The 18,241-nt window shown below is 55.7% G+C and overlaps 5 protein-coding genes across 5 annotated transcripts; 1 reads left to right on the top strand and 4 right to left on the bottom strand.

Moving 5' to 3' along the window:
- Positions 1 to 1,580: 1,580 nt before the first annotated feature.
- PG994_000144 (uncharacterized protein) lies at positions 1,581 to 2,225 on the bottom strand (the record flags this gene model as incomplete). Its single annotated transcript, XM_066851553.1, has 1 exon — positions 1,581 to 2,225. One exon carries the CDS (start codon positions 2,223 to 2,225, stop codon positions 1,581 to 1,583), a length of 645 nt encoding a protein of 214 aa, XP_066722185.1.
- Positions 2,226 to 4,017: 1,792 nt separating this feature from the next.
- Positions 4,018 to 6,058, top strand: PG994_000143 (cytochrome P450; the record flags this gene model as incomplete). The annotated part of the gene is made up of 4 exons (XM_066851552.1): positions 4,018 to 4,173; positions 4,255 to 4,784; positions 4,868 to 5,821; positions 5,935 to 6,058. The coding sequence occupies 4 exons, from the start codon at positions 4,018 to 4,020 to the stop codon at positions 6,056 to 6,058; spliced, it is 1,764 nt and encodes a 587-aa protein (XP_066722184.1).
- A 439-nt stretch (positions 6,059 to 6,497) lies between these two features.
- PG994_000142 (uncharacterized protein) lies at positions 6,498 to 8,154 on the bottom strand (the record flags this gene model as incomplete). Its single annotated transcript, XM_066851551.1, has 2 exons — positions 6,498 to 6,813; positions 6,890 to 8,154. 2 exons carry the CDS (start codon positions 8,152 to 8,154, stop codon positions 6,498 to 6,500), a joined length of 1,581 nt encoding a protein of 526 aa, XP_066722183.1.
- A 1,682-nt stretch (positions 8,155 to 9,836) lies between these two features.
- On the bottom strand, positions 9,837 to 11,438 carry PG994_000141 (feruloyl esterase B; the record flags this gene model as incomplete). The annotated part of the gene is made up of 1 exon (XM_066851550.1): positions 9,837 to 11,438. The coding sequence occupies one exon, from the start codon at positions 11,436 to 11,438 to the stop codon at positions 9,837 to 9,839; it is 1,602 nt and encodes a 533-aa protein (XP_066722182.1).
- Positions 11,439 to 13,198: 1,760 nt separating this feature from the next.
- Positions 13,199 to 17,234, bottom strand: PG994_000140 (uncharacterized protein; the record flags this gene model as incomplete). The annotated part of the gene is made up of 3 exons (XM_066851549.1): positions 13,199 to 16,410; positions 16,472 to 16,967; positions 17,175 to 17,234. The coding sequence occupies 3 exons, from the start codon at positions 17,232 to 17,234 to the stop codon at positions 13,199 to 13,201; spliced, it is 3,768 nt and encodes a 1,255-aa protein (XP_066722181.1).
- Between the last annotated feature and the right edge of the window lie 1,007 nt (positions 17,235 to 18,241).

Raw genomic sequence — 18,241 nt, 5'->3', positions numbered from 1 at the left:
AAGCGGGACCTGGTCCTCTCCACATTACCGGCATGTCAGGACGTCGGCATGGCACCATCTGCTTCATCAGGTATTTCGTACTGAGAATTCATACCTTCCACCATCCGTTCACGGAACCCCACGCTTTGTCGTTGTGCCACAGCAGCTGGCGAGCGTTCGACGGTGCCACGGCAGGTCGCATCAAGGCAGCGGCCTCGAACCCTGCAGGCCGACTTGGCCCAGTCGAGCAGGAAGATGGCAACTATGATCCATGTGTAGAAAACAGTCTTGCCATCGACCACTCTGTTAGCGATGACGCCATTCACAGCCGGGCGCCGAATATAATGAAAAATGGTAAAGGCATAGAGCAGCACCACGATTACCGGACCGAAATTTGTGCCTGCGGAACCGATAATTCGTGGGTGAAGCTACCGCCTTCTCTTCTCTTTTCTGGTAGTAGTACGGAGTTTGAGTGAATGATGGATATTCGGTTTTGTGACTTGCAAAGTCTGTCACCCTGGTGGTTCTGCTGCTCGTGGATGTTGCTGACGGGAATGTCCGCTTCTGTGCGGCCCCAAGATCCTGAGGTATCATCCGGTTGGTATCGTAGTTTGCTGTGCCGACCGTGCCGTTGATAGGATCGTTGTAGTTGAAGAGGGTGCGTTGCCGCGGAGGGACGTTAGCACCCATTTTGGGGAGAGGCAACTATTGAACAGTAACAAAGGTGGTATTGGATACACTTCAAGGCTTTGATGGCCTACATAGAAACATAGATGACGAGGATATTGAGCAGAAGCTCGCAAATGCTTGCAGGAGGGGGTGCCCCACGGGGTTGAAATACCCGCATTGGGTAGGGGGAATGAGGCTCTGAGATCTCCATCACTCGTGTGCATCAGAGGTATCACAGATAGCCGCCTTCGCTGAAGGATTAAAGACCACACCTCTACATTAGCAACGTCAGCTCGGCCAGCTTAATTTAGGTGTGGAAGACGAGAACCTATCAGTGCAGGTGGCGTCGTCTCCTTACACAGCTAAAAAGCCAGACGAAAACGCGAATGCTCGCGGAAACGGCCGCATCCAATCATGAAGACTATGAATACTATAAATAGTAATTCCAGAGCCTTGCGATTTGAAGCCCGTCGAAGTATTTCGTTTGCTATAAAGTGCATGTGGAAGAAGCAATTGTCTAGGGGACGTCCTTGTTGGACGAGCTGGAAGCGCGAGGTCTCTTCGTGCAACCCTACCAGGCTGCAAGCCCTTGTGAGAACAATCCTCCTGCACATGAATTAAGTCTCTTGCTCTTCATTGGGCCAACCCGAGATGTGTGCTAGAAGTACCACCGAGTACGCCAGAGAAAACCAGCACCTATCAATCCCATCTCCCGCCCTCGTGGCTGCCAACCTGAAAAGGGGACAACAACGCCTAAGTACTCCAGCCAACCAGACCAAAATCGTTCCTGATTTCATCATTCGTTCCTCGTGTTCCCTCTATCGTACCATGAATGAAGACGAGACAATGCAGGGAATGTAATAATCGCGAGTTGAATTACAGCAGACAGAAGTTACAGAACGACTTCGTTTCCCTAACTGAAAAAACACACTTCACCTCACCACGTCTCCATAGACATCCGCGTCACAGCACACATCTGAACGTATCCCAGAATCCTCGCTGCCGCCGCTTCCCTCAAGATTCTCCGCCTCCCACTCCGACTGGAGGTACCGGAGCACAAGCCAGGCCTGCCAGAACTCGGTGCCATCCTCCGAGTCGCTGGCGCTCACGCTCTCGAGATCGCAGCGGCCAAGCGACCAGTAGCCGCCCGGGCTCCGCCAGCTTAACTGCAGGGCCTGGACGACGAAGCGGGCAGCGTGGTCCAGGGCCGACCAGCCCGCCTTTTTCGACCACGACGAAGAAGCGGAGGAAGATGGATGGCGGCTGCTGCTGCTGCTCTTCTTGTTGCTGCTATTGCTGCTCGTGTACTTCTTGGCCCGAAATGCATCCTTGCGCTTACACCACTCCAGCAGGGCCTCCAGCCCGATGTCCTCGACGTACTCGGCCTCCATCAGGTAGTCCCGCGCGTACTCTTCGAAGAAGGGCCGGATGTGCGCGCTCCGCAGGGTCAGGTACGCCTGGTTCCGCGAGCGGGCGTCGTCGCCGTAGTTGAGGTACTGGCAGAGCAGCTTGAAGCTGCTGCTACTGCTGCTACCGGGTCTATCGCTCGCACTACTGGACTGTGATATACCCGCCATGTGAACGTCTTGTTTGGGAGATTTTGCTTTGAGTCTTTACGTGCTGGTGAGTGTTGTCTGAAGTAACAGCTGGGGAAGGGGATGCCGATGGCTATGAATGGCTTCGTGATAATGTAAGTGGTAAGGTGGTTGTCGCGGGAATGATGCCAACCCCCTTCCTTGAAAGTGGCGTGCTGGTGATCCGATCCAATTGGTGTTGATCTGGAAGGAGGTCTGAGACATGCCCGGACGAGAGATGAAAGCCTTTGTCCGTGTGGAAAGGGATTGTTTTATCCCACTTCAAAATAGGAGGGGTAGCTACAGTAGCTACCTGCTCTCACTCCCTTGGCCCCTGCAAAACGGGCAAGGCAATCACAAGACAATTGTCTCCCAATCAGAGGAAGCTGCACGCATGCGCGATCGCGTCAGTCGACTCCGCGGGGAGCCAACGGCATCTCACGATTCACCGTTTGAGGTGCACGACGAGTGTAGCAGCCTATGCCACCACCCGGAGGATATCTGGAGAGCCTTTGGCGAGGGCGAGTGTTTGAATGAGTTCACACCACAAATCTCCAAACAGCAAACGAAATAGGCCGGCTCACTATTACAGGCAGGGAGAAGGGTAGAATCATCTTCCTTTGGTATGGTATCAAGCTTCAGCTGTTCCGTGGGGGTAACTAGTATTTGCCTGCTGTTCAGCCAGTTTATGTGTCCGCAATGTGGAATATACGAGGTACCCCTATTTGACCATGGTAAGAAGCCAACCCTGGACACTCCAGTGACCCAGCAGTGTTGAAGCGGCCTTGTAGATAAGGTCGAGTGCAACGTTGCTTGCTTGTACAACAGTAGTCCCGGACCGAGATTTGTCGCCTTGAGAAGAGCGAAGTAATCAACAATGCCAGTCTCTGTCGCCCACACCTGCCCGCCCAGAGTGTCCACCCACACGCGCCGGCAGGTAAAACGTTCTACTAATCATGGCTGTAATGAAGCCATGTTCCCCTGGATGGAGTGGTGGCAGTTTCGCTTCGCCTTTCTCTTCACTTCTTCCAGTACATATCGTGCTTGAAAAGCCATATTCTCCTACCCGGCCTTTGATTATCGAGAGCCGACGCCTTGGCGTTTTCATTCCCCTTTTAATGTAGACTGTTTGTTGATCGACACAGGGGACCTCGCGGGTCTCGCTAGGGCGCTGCAAACAAGTTACGTACTGAACTGTATCGTGCCCGTCCCAATCGAGTTAGCAATTCGCTATCGCCGCCATCTGGATATGACACCCGATCTGATATAGTAATAGTAGTCTACGTAATTGCCCCAGTGCAGTGGCAGCGGACCGATTCGATAATGGGGTTTCGTTGCGATTTCTTGCTGTCATTCAATCTCCGGCCTCTTTCGGTAAGAGTCTATTGGACGTTGGAGTTGGGGGGACTACGGCTAACGGCAACCGTTGCGCATACCCGAACCCCCCCCTACTTACACATACGATAGAGTTCTGACCCCGATTTCCTTGCGACCCCCACATTGCTGGTTGGCAGTTGGCTGTCATACCTAACCGATCGCCTCCCATCTCGTTAGTCTTTGTTTCGCCGAGTGCCGGTCCAATTTTTGACGCCGGATTGGGAAAGTGATGCGTAGTAAGTAGTGGTAGTAGTAGGGAGTGTGCTTTCGTGACATGGACCCCCCTTCTCTTCATCGCTGGTGTTGCGCCGTTTCCCCAACGCAAGATTTTCAACTTCAAACTGGCTGTTAAATACAGCCCGATTTGGCAACGAGAATCGCGCCTCTGGGTTATAGCCCAATGCTTGCGTTGTCTAGCATGACTTTCTTGACATCAGGACAATGGCAGGCTTGGCCCTTGGTGCAAGCCTGCATCAAGGCCGCCTTTCTCCTGCTGGGCTTCAAGATCGGCCTGTTCTGTTTTGAAGGCTACCAGAATCGCATGAAGTTCAGGAAGATGAAAGAGCAAGGCATAGTGAGTAACACGCACATACAGCGCTTTTCAAACAGTCTCTACCCCTTTTTGACTACAACGTACTAAAGCCCCGTGGTATAGCCCATCGCCGAACCTCACTCGCTCGTCTGGGGCCACCTCCAGATGATGGTGGCCATCCGAGCCCTGTTCCCCAAGGACGCCCACAACCACCACGCCCAGATCTACATGGTCCAGAATTGGCCGAAGTTCTTCCCGGGCGCCGCGGCGCGCCCGCCCGTCATCTACCTCGACCTGTGGCCCGTCCTCGAGCCCTTCGCCTTCGTCGTCGACCCGGCCATGTGCCAGGACCTCGTGCAGGACCGGCTCCGGCCCCGCCATCCCCAGATCAAGCACTTGATCCGCTACATCTCGGGCGCGCGCAACCTCACGGGCTGGGACCAGCCCGTCCACACCCTCTGGCGGTCGCGGCTGAACCCGGGCTTCTCGGCGCGGAACCTCCAGTCGCACATGCCGACCTTCATCGAAGAGGTCGAGACCTTCGTCAGCCTCCTGAAGGCTAAAGCGCCCAAGGATGGGTCTTGGGGGGGAATGTTCCAGCTCCTGGAGCTTACTACCAACATGACTTTCGATATCATCTGCAGGGTAGCCATGTAAGTTTGCGACACATACGGATTTCGTAGAGACTGTCAAAAACTGGCATTGGGGTTTGCGACACTAACTACTTACTTACCAGGAACCTCAACACCAACGAGCAGAGGGAGGGCCCGACGGAGCTGCAGAACAGCATGCGCACGCTCGTCCGCCGGCACGTCATCTTCAAGAACCTCGGGACCCTGCGGCTGCGCCTGAGCCCCTGGTGGCACCTCGAGGCGTGGCGCTGCAGCCGCACGCTGCGGCGCGCCCTGGTGCCGCGCATCCAGGAGCAGATCGGGTCGGGCGAGCAGGCCACGACGCAGAAGACGGTAGTCCAGCTCGCGACCAAGGAAATTAACAACGAGCAGGGCGCGTCGGCCGCCAACGGCGGCTGCAACAACAACAAGACGACGCCTCTGCCTCAACTGGACAAGGAGCAGTACAGCGAGGACGTGCTGAACCTCATGAAGCAGTTCCTCTTCGCCGGCCACGACACCACCTCGACCACCATCACCTGGGCCTTCCACTTCCTCGCCAAGCACCCGACGGCCCTGGCGCAGCTGCGCACCGAGCACACAACCGTCTTCGACCCGGACCCGCGCGCGGCGTCGGCGACGCTGGCCGCGAGCCCCGCGCTGCTGAACGCGCTGCCGTACACCAATGCCGTGATCAAGGAGGTGCTGCGCCTGAGCCCGCTAGCCGCGACGATCCGACGCGGCGGGCCCTCGTTCTTCCTCACTACTGCGCATCATTCCTCCGACAACAAGAGCACGACGCACTACCCGACCGACGGCTTCGCCATCGCAACGGGCACGGCCGCCATGCACCATGACCCGGCGCTGTGGCCGCGGGCCAACGAGTTCATCCCCGAGCGATACCTGGTGCCCGAAGGCCACGAGCTGTATCCCGTAAAGTACGCGTGGCGGCCGTTCGAGTACGGGCCCATGAACTGCATCGGGCAGGACCTGGCGCTCATGGAGTTGCGCCTGGTGCTGCTCTTGACGGTGCGCGAGCTGGACATTGAGACCGATTGGGATAAGTGGGATGCGTTGCAGTAAGTGCTTTTTGATACTTAGATTTTCCTTCTCTCTCTCCCACCCTTCGTTCTCTCTTTCACCCACCCCCTTTTTCTGGTATTACCCCGATACTAATGGAATTCATGAACAGAGGCCGAGATGATAGTGATGAGAAGCCGCCGACAATCAACGGCGACCGCGCATATCGCACCACGAATGGTCTCTCGTATCCCACGGACGAGCTCCCTGTACACGTTCGGTTGCGGAATCAGTAGTGGCAGTAAGACGGACCAGAAAAGGAAGAGTATTAGTAAGCAATAGTTCAGTTATCAAGGCAATAACAGGAATGTCCTCATGTCAACACAAGCATGTGATACTGGACAGAAACACGGTGGGTCATTATAAATAGTAATATAAGAATGCGAAACCAATACCTTAGAAAAATCATTTCAATCATAATGCCGTTGCTATGTGACCAAAGGCTCAAATCCAGTAAATGCCCCGTGGCTCCGGCGTAGGCAGAGTCAACCATCCAAATCTCATCTATATGATGCACTGGTATAGAAGAAGATAGGGAGAAGGGAGAAGAAAGAAAGAGAGAGAGCGAAGGCTTGGCCAACGGGTGTAGTACAAACAGCCCTGTCCACGATAAAAATGCATGTAAGCCAGAACTCCTCCAGAGGATAAGTAGTAAAGTAAGTAGGCAGCGGGGGCCTAATCGCGAAGATTCGTAACAGCGTCGGGCTTGAAATACCCCTGGACGCGCTTCGACACACTCGGCTTCCTCTTGACCTTCAAGTCGGCCGAGGTCAGGTCCGGAATCTCCGAGTCTTGCCGCTGCCGCTGTTGTTGCTGTTGCTGCTGTTTCGTTCGATCGGTCTGGGAGCGGTAGCTGACCATGCTGGCGCGCTTCCGGTGGCTTTCGCTGGCGCGTTTGTTGCTCCGATCCATGCTCGGCAGCTGCTGCGGTTGTTTCGAATTCCACTCGGTACCACCGAGCAAAAACTGCAAGTCGTGCTCGGCATCCCGGCTGGGCGGCAAAAGTGCGGCGCCGCCCGCGGCCCGGGAACCGCTGCGACAGAGTGCGCCAAACGTCCTGTCGGTACCGGCGGTCTTCCTCAACAGCCTGGTGCAGGAACTGCTGGAAGTCCGTCTCCTCCTCGATGACGGCGTCGTGCGGGTCGGGCACGAGCCGGTACGAGTGGCGCTTGTTTTGGCGCGGGCGCGGCTCGGCCTGATCAGCGTTGCTCGGCTGCAGGGGCGCCTCATCATCATCATCATCGACGGCGGGAGCAGCAGCAGCAGCAGCGTTTGGCGGCGCCGCCGCCGTGTAGTCGGATTCGGCGTTGTGACTTGCAAACGAGAACCGGTTCGATCGTGATTCAGTGTTGCTCCCAGCCCAGGATCGCCGCTTCACGCTGTCGTTTTGTTGCGGTTGCCGCGGTACCTGCAGCTGCTGTTGCTGCTGGAAGCAGCCGTCGTCATTCGGCTTGTGGGGGTCTCCTGGGCTCGTACGTGGACGTTGGAGGGTCAACGAGCCCCGCGCATGCTGTGACGACGAAGACGGGTGCCGACGGACTTGGTCAAAGGATGCGAAGCGTGCCGCTGCCTCCGGATTCGGGTCGGCCGTACGAGAAAAGTCCGCAGCCGCATGTCGCGGCACATAGACTGCTGCTGGCGCCGTCTTAGTCTCTGTCGCCTCGGGCTGTCGAGGCAGCTGTTCTGCACCTCGAAAGCGCTGTCGGATCGACTTTCTCAGCCGTAGGGTTGGCTTTCGCTCAGCGGTAGCCGTTCTTTGGCTGTCTTCGCCTTGAGCCGCAGCATCTTTCCTCGGCTCTTTGCCTGCTGGTAACGGAGACACAGTGTGCAGCTCTTCGGCAGTGTTTGATTTCGTGGATTTAAGTGTCCTTTTGCTCTGCGCTCGACGCAGTAAACGACTGAAAATGCCAGGCTGCTGGTCGGTGTTGGTAGTGGCAGGAGATGCTGACGGTGCAGATTGTCGGGATGATTGTTGGTCGGGGTTGCATTGCTTATGCCGAGCCTTAAGGTTGTTTGAACTGAAGGCCCGCATTGTAGCGGGAGTTGTTGGAGAAGCCGGGGCCTGGCAGGACTGGTCGGAACGCTGATCAGTACCCCACTGTCGGCTTTTTGACAGGGACTTGGAGCTCTGGCTTGCCAACTGCTGCTTCTTTTTCGCGTACTGGCAGGTGTCGTCGACGTGCCGATACTGTCGCTTCAGCAAGCGATGAAGAATACCTTGACCGCCGGCATGGCTTTTGGACCGCGAGGGGAAGGTGTAGTATTGTTCGAAGTCGATCAGGCCATCCCTCCCATCGTCGTCCTGCCAGTGGTGGTAAGAATATCCCGCCATGCTGCGTTGGGGAACAAGCCTATGGGGTTAGGTCGGTCCTTGGCCCAATCCAGTCAAACCCAAGCCGGATCCTGTGCAAGTGCAAAGCAAGCAATCAAATCAGGACGTGTTCCCGCTGCTGCTGTTGCCGCAGCCCTGCTGCCCTGCTGCCGTCATGCAAGGGCTGTCTGTATGTTTGAGACTGGCATGCAGATTGTGTGTTACTTGGAGCCAGCAGCAAGTGCAGCATCCAGAGCTGAGGATGCAGTCAAGTTAACGAGAAGAGAGCGAGCCACCACGTACGTAAAACAACAATTATGCTTTACCATGGCGACGGTATTAGAGGCGCCCGGTGGAAAGGGAAAATTTAAAGAAGAAAAAAACAAAACATCAATTACATCCTAGCTTGTACTAATTGTAACGCCGGCGAAGCTTCATGGCCCTCTGCAAGTCAGGGTGGTAGTAAGCCGCCGCCCGCGCCGAGCCGAGGGTATTGCAAGCTTTGAGGGAGCGAGTCACGGCTGCGGAAACACGAGTCGTCATTGACGGCCATGGATGACACTGATCTCTCTGTCTCTATCAGATAGATGGAAGACGGTTCATACGTGTTACTGCTCGAGTCGGTGCACACGTATTCGAGATTTGCACTTGCAATAACGTTCATCGGCTTACGGCACGTGTTTCCAGAGGGGGCCGGCAATGGGAAATTGAGATGCAATGCAAATATCTCATTAGCAGTAGCCGGTGTCTACGTCGCAAGTCTCATTCTTAGGCGCCATGGGATTTCTCAGACACTAGCATCAACGTTAACTGGTCTCTGTTCTGCCCTGGGGTTCTAGGTACGCTCTTTAGCCTTTCGGTAATATGTGCAGTCTCTCGCTGGAACGGTCATGGCGGAGCATAGTATCATACACGTTAAGTAGAATCGCAACTCGAGTGGCATGACGTTCTAGTCGGCCATGGGCGGTGAATGCAGCGCTCTGACGCTGCAGTCTGAATCTTCATAATCATAATTTGGGGAACCGTTGGATCTCAATTGCGTTGTGTTGAAGAACCACCTGCGGGTGATGTGGTCAAGGAGCATTGCGATGCGACAGTATTGCCCTGCGGGCTTCGAATTCTCGGTCAAGTGACTTTATCCGCGCGACCTTCTTCTGAGACGCCCGTTCGCAACTGCGTCGTCGCATCCCACTGGTCTCGCGGCTTTAGCTGCATCTTGGCTTCTTAGTCTATGTAGGCGTTGCGAGCCAGGCCCTGCTACCGAGCCAGGCCCTGCTACAACTTTATCTCAGGTCAAACCCACCCCATAGTCCTCGGCTGGCAACATCTACCCGCCGGCACCGCGCTACAGCACCAACCAAAGAGAGGTCTTCGCCAAGACGGTGCTAGACTTGGCCATCATGCGCGGGACGCCCAGCAGCGGTACCGAACTCTCGGGGCCCCAAGTCGCCGACCGGGCCGGGCCAAGAACGAAATGGAGACCGGGAATGAGAGCTATCACGGCTATTGAGACTCGATACCATTACCTACCTAGCTGGCACCATTGTCATTCCAGATTTGGCGAAGTCAGATCTTTGAAGTCAAGGTATAATCGTAGATTTCATTTCTCTTATAGAATAAATAGTATATAAGTAATAGTAATAACACAGGTGTTGAATTAGCTTGTCCTCGTGCGCGTTTATTCTATCCAATCCAGTCCAGGATCAAATGCATTTCCAGCTGTCGATCTCCTTAACATCGCCCGGGCCCTTGTAAACGTTGCGCAGGGGGAACTTACAGTGCGCCCGCTTGTAGTCGATGCCGAGGGACTCGGTCTGGTTGACGAACGCCGTCCCGATGATGCGCTCGGGGGCCTTCCCCTCCTCGACCCAGCGCACCATGGCCATCAGCACGTTCTCCTCCGGGTCGAGGCTGGCGGAGCTGCCGTCGCCCTGGCCGATGGCGGTGGCGCCGGGTCCGCCCTGGCAGTGGCTCATGCCGCTGATGCGGAAGAAGCGGTAGAAGTCGTCGAGCTCGGCCGACGGCTTGCCCATGGTGCGCGACACGTGGTCGTAGTAGCGGTTCGAGTTGGACGAAGAGATGATGGGGTCCTGCTGGCCGTGGTAGTGCAGGATCTTGGAGCCGCGGCCGGCGAACTTGGACAGGTCGCCGGACCACGTGTTGATCGACCCGGCGTCCTTGTTCCAGGCGTACGCCATCATCTCGGGCGTTATCACCGAGGTGTCGTAGTTGGGGTCGTTGTAGACGGCGTACTTGAACCAGTGGTCCGTGTAGAGGAACTGCTGGTCGGACGTGCCGTAGATGCCGTAGATCATGCCCAAGATCCCGGGACCGGGCTGCATGCGGGGATACACGAGGTCCCCGTTGACGCCGTGCAGGTCTGAGTAGATCTTGCGGATCGTCTCGGCCTGCTTTCCCGTGATGCACGACGAGGACGGGCTGTTGGTCTCGGGCGAGCAAATGAGGGCCTCGGGTCGGAAGTTGCAGAGGGTGGGATCCTCGATGATGCCGTCCTTGGCCCCGTCGAGCTCGTCGCACTGGCGGAGGAGCTCCGCGTCGAGCGCGGGCAACGCCTGGGTCGGCCACCCGTCGGCGCCGGCCGCCTTGATGATGGAGAAGAAGGTGCCGGACCACGAGGTGAGGTTGTTGAAGGCGAAGGCGGGCGCGCCCGCGACGACGCCGTCGAAGTTGTCGGGGAAGTCCTGGGCCATCTTCCAGCCCTGGCGGCCGCCGGTGGAGCAGCCGAAGTAGTATGACTTGTCGTGCTTCTTACCGTAGAACTCGGCGGCGACCTGCTTGCCGACGATGACAGAGGTGTCGAGGGCCCGCCAGGCGAAGTCCTTGACCACCTCGATGTTGTTGAGCATGGTGGTGCCGTTCTGGCCGCTGTGGCCGTTGTCGGAGCCCGTGGCGGCGAAGCCCAGGTTCGACGTGTAGGCCATGGAGGCGAAGTCGATGCAGCCGTTGATGCCGCCGTTGCCCGTCGCCACGAAGCGGCCGGTCCAGTTGCGCGGGAGCCATGCCTCCATCTTGGTGCGGGAGCGGTCCGACGTCGCCAGGGTCAGACCCACACGGCAGATGTCGGCGGGCGCGACTGTGAAGGGCGGGCCACAAGAAGGGTCGAGACCCGGCAAGCTGAGATTGGTGCCGGCGGCCACGAAATCCGAGAGGGTGACGGTGGCGTTAGACAAGCTCAGTTGCTTGGCAAGACCGGCGCATGTGCCCTCAAACTCGGCACGGGCCCCGGGCAGAAGGCCCGTCAGCACAGCGGCGGCTGATACTAGCAAAGAACCGGTTCTCGTCATGGTTGGGTCGACTGGAGCTAAGAAGGGAGGGGGATGGGAGGAGGAGGAGCAGGAGATCCAGACAGCGGCCGGGGATCTCTCCCTCTTTTTATGTCCCAGCCGCCTTTATTGACTGTTTAGCTGGTGTTATGCTATGTCACGTCGCTTACAATGTGCAGCTATTCCCCTCGTGGCAGCCCCTCCCCCTCCCTGTCGGGCGGACGAGTCCACCTTCGGCAATTGCTATCGTCGTTGCAGTGGGTTCGCCCAATTTCAGGAACTCCGACTTACTGCACTCCATGTAAGCGATGGAAGCAGTGCAAGGTCTAAGACCGGCCTAAACCCCATCTTTGGGTGGTTTGGGAAGGTGGGGAGCCTGACCGGTTCGCAGCCCCCGCAGTAGCATTCCGGTCTACCGCCAACCACGCGACAGAGAAACAGGGGGTGAAAATCCCAGAAGGTTAGCGGATGAGGCGGAGATGCCAAGGATCGTAGGTTAGCCCCCCCGCGGTGGGTAGCAATCGTGCTCAATGCGGCACAAACGTTGCAATCAGTTCAGCGCGCATTGCACATTCCACAATAGGGCGACTTATCGTCAGCATATCGTTCCATCCTAGAACCTTTCATTTCGGTCTCAATACGGCACAAGACAACCTAACACGTGCAGGTCCCGTAGTACGTAGTAGCAAGTAGATTGAGCAGCTCCGTCAGGCGCGCTCCAGGGTAACGGAGCCATGGCACCGGGATTATGGCCGATTGAAGAGCTAGCATCCGAGTCATGCAACCAGGCCCCTTGGGAACTTAGCGAGCCGATGACCCGTCAAACCTGGATGTTGCTGACTCGGTGTAAATCAATAGATCTCACATCCTGGATGCCACATGTGCGTGGCCTCACGATGACTCCATGGGCTCTTCCGCACAAGACTTTTAGTATATCCAAGACGCAAACAGCAATATTACTCATTACCTTTGCTCCTTACTTGCCTGCAAATGGTTACTAACTATCAATACGTCAGAGAATATTAATAGCACGGGGTACATCAGAACGTAGGTATTTATCATCGCGTGTCATTGATCTGCAAAGCTCGAATATGTATGTTTGGTCGCCACAAGAAACCATTCGCTGGCCGATTGTGAACAAATGTGACCTTTGGGACTTTCGAGAGACGGGAATTCCCACCCTTGATTCCCACGGGACTTCCGGTCCACATTCCTCCCAATCCATCATTCATCGTCAGATATATTTGTCATGCTCGCAACCACTTCCTGTTCCTCATGGAGGCACTGACGCCGGCCACATTTCATCTTGTCCATTGATCATTCCCTTGGCACGTCTAGACAGTCGACACCGTTCAACTCGAATTGCCCAAACCGACACGATATCTCGGTACGGAAGCCATACAGGTCGTGAAAAGACGGGAAAGGGGTTGCAACCTTTCAAGGTGAGTATAAGGAGGAAGTCGCTCAGCTGCCTGAAAATCGAATCCGTAAAGCAACCGACATCGTAGGAGGGTAGCTTTCGCTCAGAGGACCGCGCAAAGGAAACGGCCACAAAATAATGCATTACTTGTACACACTGCCAAACGAGGAGAACTATTCTTCGTCCATGACAGTGAGTTGATTTGAGAGGGGTGGTGCAGCTTCTGTGTGCACCCGTCGTAGGTTTTATTACATGGGGGAGTTGGTGAGGCACCTGCACAGTAACCCTTGTCGTGAATGCGGGACCGTCTTCGGTGCATAGTGCGTTCAACCCTGAGTTTGGAGGACTTTTGGAGTGAAGATTAGGCAGTCTGGGCTGTCGAGGAGTGTCTGGTCCAGTTTTCGGACCGAGCCCTGAACCCGCCGCGACTGCGATTCGAGGACCGGTCATGGCGTTCAGGCCGTTCAAGACGATCAGACGCACCGCCAATGCTGTGGTCACCCGAAATATCTCTACCACCTCGCGAATTACCTCGAGAACTTCGCGCACCGCGCAGAGCTTGACGCCTAGGGTTGCTCCTGGTGCGTGAGCTAAAGGGAGCTAGGACATACTTCGCCTCTTCCATCCCAGGTGATTTAAAGCGAATCATTGCCTTGTTGTTGACGTAGTCAAAGACGTAGCGCGGATCATCAGCAACCGTAGCCTCTACACGAAACCTAGGCAGTTGAGGCTGCCAGTTGGGTTCGACGGGGTTCCACATAGCATCGGGGGCCTGCTTTGGGAGATGAACTGGCGGTAAAGAGCCCATCTCTTGTTCGTCGAAACAGTCCTCTGCCATGCCCTTACTAGTGACCAAGTTACCGTCGGAGTTGCTGGGGCTCACCGACGATGCGCTCGGCAGTGATACAGTTGCAGAGTAGTGACCATGAGCATCAAAAGCTGATTTGCTTGACGAATCTACAACCGTCGGTCGAGCGGCAGATACAGGTTTTCGGCCAATCAGGTTATTAATCTTGTCTTGCCAGTTTTCCTGAGTGCCAAATTGGACTGGACGGTGTGATTGAATTGCCGCGGACGAAGATGAATGCCGCTGGGGTCCGGTACCCACAGCCAATGCGGCGGCGAACGATGCAGGCTTTGGCGGAGCAATAGGGGTGGGAACAGGGGCAATAGCCGAGGGCCTAAACACTGGGGGCAACTTGACGATCGGTCTGGCAGGTGGTAGCGCTACGTGCGGACGAGCTGCATCGCCATCGTAAGCCGGGTGGCCATGCATGGTAGGAGGTGGGGGCGTTGGCGATTTGGATCTTGATTGCACTGCGAAGTCATCTCCTTGATCACGGGGTCCAGAATGGGGGAAGAAGCGGGATCCGGCCCGAGGCTGCGAAATAGGACCAGGAGCAATGTGGCCTGCAGATCCAATAGGTGGCTGCCTTATGCTGCTTGGCCCTGGATGTTGTCGATAATCGGTAGAGGGCGCGTCATGGTAAGGAGCTGAAGCGCTCCAGGATGTCCTAGCGGCGGTCTCTCCATGAATTTTTGTTACAGCAGAGCCAGTGAGTCGTTTTCCATCCTCGCCAAGGGCCACAGGACGCCACGTATCCTTGACGGGAGCCTGCGCGTCATCCAAGGTGAGCCCGCGACTGGTCAGATCACGCATCTGCTCCTCCATGCGCTGGTTGGCCTGTCTTCGGAGGGCACGGTCATCTTCCTCAATATTTGCGTTTGACCAGGGGTTTTGCGACACAGACCGACCAGTGGATCCTTGAGCTTGACCATGCCCAGTACGGGGCTGAGGGGGGCCAATTGGAGCCAGCTTAGTCGTTGGGGCATCGACACGAGATTGCGGCGCCGTTGGTGCAGGTCGAGGGGGGCCGATGGGCGCCTGGCGGTTTGCCAGGCTAGCAGGTTGGGTTGGTTGCGAGTCCGCTAGATGGTTCAGGTCGGCATCAAAGGTCCCATTGCCAAGTGTGCGGTCATTGCCCGGAGCGCCCCAAACGTTCTTTGCTGCTTGAGTGGCAGCAGTCCAGGAGGATAAACGATCACTAGTTTGCGTATTTTCAGGCCAAGTCCCCGAGGACTGAGATCCCGACAAGCGGTTGGAAGGGCCATGGTCTTTTTCGTGCTGCTGTTGCTGAACCCCATTGACTTGAACACTGGCTCTTCGATCCGGCGCACCTTGCTTCGTTGGGGCAGGCCGGGCGATTTCGGTTGCTGGAGCATTCGAATCATTTGGTGTAGCATCAGTCTTATGTGAAGCTGAACTGCCTTGGCGCGGCTGGATTGAAACCACGCCTTCCTTTGGTTCGTCTTTCTTCGCACTCTTGCGCTCCGGTGCGGGACCCATAGCTTCTAATTTCAGTCGGATTCGTTCCTGTTTGGCGGCTTCTTCACGCGCTTCCTCCTCTTGCCTGCGCTTTATAGCTAACTCGCGGCGCTCACGCATCAGTCTCTTCTGTAACTCGACGTCGTCTACAAGATTGGCTTGGGGCGCCGCCTCTGTAGCGGGTGGCACAGGGATTGGTGCCGCGTGGGATGGCACTGGCGACGGCCGGGATTGCCAATTTGGTGAAGGGTGAGTGCGCTGACCTTGTGCAGCATTTCCAGTCGCAAAAGGGCCGGGGCCGGGGCCTGGGCCGGGAACTGGTGCAGGCTGGTGATGTATGTTGTCGGCCTGTAATGGGGCATCGGCGGGTCTTCCGAAGCGACTCGCAAAACTTCCGCTACCACCGCTTACATTGGATGAACCGCGGCGCCTTCCATAGGGCGGGGCATCTTGACCGGTAGTTCTGCTCTGGAAAGCCGCTGAAGGTTCTGCAGGACCTTGAGTCTCATGATGTGGAGAACGATGAAGTAAAGCTGGCTGTTGGCGTATTGGTTCCGTCCTGGATCCCCTACGATCATGCACAGGCTCGTATCTGCCGGATTGGGAATTATATAGTTCGCGGTTACCCCCACCGTCTTTCCAGGGCGACCTGCTGAAATCATCTGCAGCTATCTCCTTCGTCGGTGGTGTCATGCTCTTCGCCATGGTCTCGTCACGGGGAGGGTACGTCCTACCAATAGCATGCGAGTGCTGTGGCAGTTCCGTGACAACAGGAGACGCCTTGTTCACAGGGGGTAATGTAGCCCAGGGTGATTTAACCTCTGTCGATCGGGGTGTGCTCTTGGTGACCAAGGTTGGCTTCTCTGGTGCCCCCTTGAGGATAAGGCCTCTGCCTGAGGCGAGCAGTCCAGGTTTGATAGAGGGCGAGGCCTTGGCAGCAGGCGGAGGATTCGCAGACGCCGGGGCCATGCTCGGAGCAGGTGATTTGGTCTTTTCCGGCCGAGCAATCTCTTTCATTGGAGATGGTATGCGCACCGGCTCCTCAGTCGCGGCCAGGGAGCTCTTAGTTCCATCCGTCCATGTGATCGTCTCAGGAGTTGCCCAACTATCGTCATCCTCGTCTATGTCGGCCCAATTTGACTGACCACCCGCCTCATCCTCTGGTCGCAAACGACTGGCCATGTGTATGCCATACTTACTCATAAGCTCTTCGTCGGACATCTTTTTCGTATCGGGCGGAGGTATAGCTAGACAAAGAGATAAGCGGCCATCGAGAAGACGCAAGAGATTGATGAGCTGGACACTTACGTCGGTTCCGGTTCCACACCGTAGACGGATCCGGTGCTGCGCCAGACTTGCCATTTGTAGTCAGTGTTTTCGTTGACCCACCTAAGTTCGAGCTGTTCTTCGCAACAAGCTTGAGTTTGGAGGCACTTGTCCCTGGGGTACCTATTGGGGTCGCAGTCGCGGACGATGTCGCCGATTCAGGCCGCGATGTTGTATTTGTTGCCACTTTCGAGCCCAGGAAGGTTTTGTTGACGGAAACTGCTTTGAAACTCTGGGGCTTCTTGGGGGCAGACGACGCCCGCCCATTGCCCTTGTCATCGCCAGATTTGTTTGCCCTGTTCGCCGATGCTTCTGTGTCTGAGCCGCTTACGCTAACTTCGGCCGAATTGACAGATGATTCGACGATGTCGGTAATCTGTTTGTTCTCTACCCCGTCTTGAGGACCGGGCCCATTTAATGATGCGGTAGCACCGGAGCCGCCATCTTGAGAATCGGGTTCAGTAGGAAGGGATTGCGTCTGAGGAGGTGAAGCAGAGCCGAGTCAGTGGTGAAGAACATGACCAGATATTGTGGAAGGAGGAGCAAGTGCATGATTCGAGTGCATCGATAGCACACAGTAACACACAATGAAAGGCCCGCGGATGTTCGTTCTACCAAGGCGCAATCCAAATCATGCAGGATAGCATGGAGAGTGAAGGGCAGGGATTAGGGAAAGATTACTCACAAGCGTGGCATCAGTTCCAGAGACATCTACGGGCTTCTCAGCAGTGGCCTCAGTAGCCATCATCCACAACTGGAAGGTCTGAGTCTTGTCGGATTGAAATATGCAGGATCGCGAACAACTTTTTCGCCTGTGGAGGAGCTCGGGAATCGCAAGAAATGGGGTGCGGCAAATTTGGAGTCTTTGGATTTTGTTGTCGTCAGAACACCACACCACCGGTGGTAAGTGGATGTGTAGTAGATGTGTCGGAATCGTCGCTCTTCGTCTGTGGTCTCGGGTCGGGCAATCGGGTGCGAGAGGGGGAAGTCCAGGGAAATTGCGGTGCGCAAGTGATGCGACCTGCAATGTTGGGAATAGATGCTCCTCTGGAAACAAATGCAGGGCCGCCTCAATGGAAAAGGGTCTTGGAGGGAGAGGTAAGAAGTCGGACTTCTTTGCGGCTGGAGTCTACAATCCGCAAAATTGAAGGCGTGAGGAATGGCTGACTGCCGCTGCTGAACTGTCCAAGCTTGGGGATGCACGTGGACCGATTTAGCCTAGCAATCCAAAAGGTGGAGTCTAGACTGTCTTATGTCAGCCGGGCCTCTCGATGACCCAATTCCCAGAATTGACGCAAATCAAACCAAGCCAAAGATTGAATCCTTTGTTTTAGCTGACGATCATAACCACCACGACGGGGCTTCTTGAGCCATGAGCGTCCTGTCACCTGGAAAACCAACCGAACGGGGTTAACGTCGATAGAAAGTGACTCATGCAACGCTCAATATGTAGTATCCCTGTCTAGTGTTGTACGGCATTCAACTCGTTGGTGGCCGGATCACCCTCCCCTATTTTATTGCCTTCACTACTGAACCTTGTCGTTGGGGTTCCTATTTCTTTGACCAAAGCCACCCAAGCAACACAGTCACTATGTATTCAATAGTGGATGAAGATGAATGAATACTTCACCCGTCTTGCCAAATGCATCATCAGTGAATTATTGCAGCATTCTTCTACCAGTAAAACAAAACTCGAGGTACAAATACAAACGTGATCACGGGATGTGTGTGAGTCACACCTATGTAAGTCTC

Source organism: Apiospora phragmitis, assembly GCF_038363925.1.
Source record: "Apiospora phragmitis strain CBS 135458 chromosome Unknown utg000001l:1.0-2902119.0:1.0-2906034.0, whole genome shotgun sequence".
NCBI lineage: Eukaryota > Fungi > Ascomycota > Sordariomycetes > Amphisphaeriales > Apiosporaceae > Apiospora > Apiospora phragmitis.
This window is presented reverse-complemented; position numbering and strand designations above follow the sequence as displayed.